Raw genomic sequence first — 3,134 nt, forward strand, 5'->3', positions numbered from 1 at the left:
ACGCGGAGAAGGAATCAAGGTAAGCACTTTTCTTTGATGCTGTAGGAAATAGACAAGTTACACAGCTTTGTGGCAGAGAGTAACGCTGCCAACGCCGAAAATCAGCCAGCAAGGTCACGTACATTCGCGCCAGCTGGGATTAACCCTGATAACCCAGCATTCCACACAACCTTTGAACACATTTGTTGCATATGTGGCTGTGTTGAACTGAACTCATTCGGAACAAGCAGCATCGCTTCCATACTAACGCGAGTATCGGGCTAGATGGCTTGCTACGTTAATGGACTCGTACAGCAAGTATCCACAAAGCAGATACAACAGCTTTCTATTTCCTCAAATGTATCTACGATCTGCTGCATGATTCTCTTCCAGCTGGCTGCTGCCCTTAGGTCAGAGACATTCAATAGCAACTTACTGCTGGTGGAAAAAAATTAATATGGGTGACACAAGAAAGGAGAAAAGCAGCGGATTCTTCTCTCGCCTCATGAGGACTTTTATTTGATATAGGACTTGGTCGTGGAAATGTGAAACTATCCCCATACGGATAAGGAAAAGAAAGGGGTACAATATTATACACTGAAAGATAAATGAGAGATATGACGATTAGATGAAATTATGGAATGCAGGAAAAGTAAAGAGGAACTCAGATGAAACCGTGAAGAATGATATGTTTAGCTCTATAGAGGGCAAGGAGGACCATGGGCTGAGCATAGCGCGGAGTAAATGATAGGTTTAAGTAGTAAATGTGAATAGAAGAGCGACAAAGAATAGAACATGATTATTTAATATGGAGATTAGTGGTAGTTGGGAGGCAGAGAATGGAGCAATGGTTGAAGCGGGAGGGCGGTGACAGTAAGGTAAGTAAAACCAGTTAGGATGTGATGGAGAGGTCAAACCCGATGGCGAGTGGACGATCATAACTCACGCAAGACTTTTCTCTATGGAATAAAGTACAATCCCAAATCACACTTCAACATGCAACGAACCTGAGTAAAAGGCTCCTCAACCTTTGATTGTTCATTTGCGGTGAACATTGTGAATGACTATACACACAACTTCACTAACAGAGGCTAGGTGGGCTTGCTACGTTGCTGTATCTAGTCTCACAGTATCCTAAGAAGAAAGGCTAACAGTCTACAGTTCCTTTCCCCTCTACTCCTCCCAGGTTGTGAAACACATCTGCGTCAGCTTCTTTCTGTCTGCATACTCTGCATGTCATGGGCTATGTTCCCTGAACGTCCATACACTTGGTAGCCATGTAGTGCACCCGCTCAATGCCAGGGGAATTGACTATGTCCACATCTTATCTCGTAGAGCTCTGTATTTATCAAAGTTGTTTAAAAGCATTCTTGAAATAGGCTGAGTGGGGAGAGGCATTCCAGACAACACCAGAATCAGCACAAATGTCCTCGCTCATCAGTAATTTTGATAAATGAACCTCAATGGATTGAGAACTCTATCTTAATGAACAGCTGCTGGAGGTGGGGGGGTTCGCCTCATTTCGTCCATCTTACGCAGCTGTTGCTTCTTCGTGATCAGAGAACAGGTTCAAGAAGAGATTGAACTCGGGTCGTGGGACGAATCACGAAAACCTTTGCGTGGCTGACGGGGACCCGTGCCCTACAGCAGATGCAGTCGTCATGAAATCCAGCGCTTCATTGGCCCCTGCATACCGGCTACAGCCTCGCTCATGCCATGTACCAAAACGATATCTACTCAGGAGACACAGTTTGACCTCTGAGTCTCGTAAAGACATCCGCTTCAGAGACTACGTCATTCCCAAGGTTAGCAGGCATGTGCCACCCAGTGTAGCAAAAGAATGTCAGCACTTGTACCCTCAGGCAGACAGATACAGACCAGTAGCAACAATTGCTGGGACTCGACCTTGTCCTCACTCATGCCTTCATAAAGGATCTGTCCCCACATCCCCAGGCTCTTGTAGCTTCCCAGCCATGCCCTGTTGCTGCTCCATGCACCAAGACTGGAACACTAGCTCTGTCCAACACCTCTGCACTCTTGCTCTGCACGCTGGCCTGCTAGGGATGAAAACACAAAGCTCACAACAAAACATAGCTGTGTCACCACACAGGCACCGAGTTGCTCACAACAATTTGTTAGAGCCTGGGCCATGGTACTCCCATTTCTTCATGTCTTCTGACATGATCATACCACTAAGTCCAGCCTTAGCTTGGCAGGGAGCAGGATTAAGTGACCCAGTGATGCTTCTCTTCCTTCATGTTCTGCTCTTCTTGTGTCACCACAGGGCACCACAATCTTTCCCCTCCTCAGTACTGCACTGTACGACAGCAAGGAGTTTCCAAACCCAACTGAGTTTAATCCTGGACATTTCTTGAATGAGAACGGCACCTTTAGGAAGAGTGAGTTCTTCATCCCCTTCTCAGCAGGTAAGGCACAGTTTCCTCCTGCAGGAGCTCTAGTCCTTCAGCTTAGGTTACCACACATGCTCCCAGACCAGTCCTGCCAGAGCTTCCTCAGCGCTCACTGTCCTCTGTATAATTCCTCCCTGCTGATCCCTTCACTAGCCATGTCACACACCTTGGTTGGGGCCTGACAGATTTTCAAACCCCTCCTTGAGAGCTGCTGATGGAATGGCATGCAGGGGACCCATTCTCATTTTCTCAAGTACCTGTCACCTTCATATGCATCCATTAAAGCCAGCCTTATCCACCCTGCCATCCAAGTGGCAGATCCAATTTTCCCATGCTCCTCTTACATAGGCCATGTAAAACTATCAATCGTCCAATAGCCGCAGCCCTCCACTCTCACCCAGACATAGCAGCACCTCACTCTCCCATCCTCTCCATTCCTCCTCCATGTTCAAGACTTCTCCTGCTCCTGTTCTGCCTTCACACACCCAACCAAACTTCCACTCATCTCACTGCTGTAGCTGCATCAAGTCAGTAAGGCTGCATACATAACACGTGGGCTCACTACAAACTCTGAGCCACTCACAGCACCCTGCTCAGACTTTTGTTGTATTTGCTTGAGGGAAACGAAATATGTCCTGGGAGAGGGCCTGGCAAGCTATGGAGATATCTTCTCACTATACTCGCCACCAATTCTGCAGAATCTTCACCTGAAGCCTGGTCAGCCCCGTAGGAACTGCAATCACC

At 47.3% G+C, this 3,134-nt stretch overlaps 1 protein-coding gene across 1 annotated transcript in view; it reads left to right on the top strand.

Moving 5' to 3' along the window:
• The window catches only part of LOC107315788 (cytochrome P450 2C9-like), a 34,642-nt gene extending 31,541 nt beyond the window's left edge, over nucleotides 1-3,101 (top strand). The window contains exons 8-9 of the mRNA XM_015866488.2: nucleotides 2,264-2,405; nucleotides 3,010-3,101. Of these exons, the coding sequence (XP_015721974.1) occupies nucleotides 2,264-2,405; nucleotides 3,010-3,101 (234 nt within the window). The remainder of the gene's footprint in view (nucleotides 1-2,263; nucleotides 2,406-3,009) is intronic.
• The last annotated feature ends 33 nt before the right edge of the window (nucleotides 3,102-3,134 follow it).

This window comes from Coturnix japonica, chromosome 6, assembly GCF_001577835.2.
Source record: "Coturnix japonica isolate 7356 chromosome 6, Coturnix japonica 2.1, whole genome shotgun sequence".
In the NCBI taxonomy this organism is placed as follows: Eukaryota; Metazoa; Chordata; class Aves; order Galliformes; family Phasianidae; genus Coturnix; species Coturnix japonica.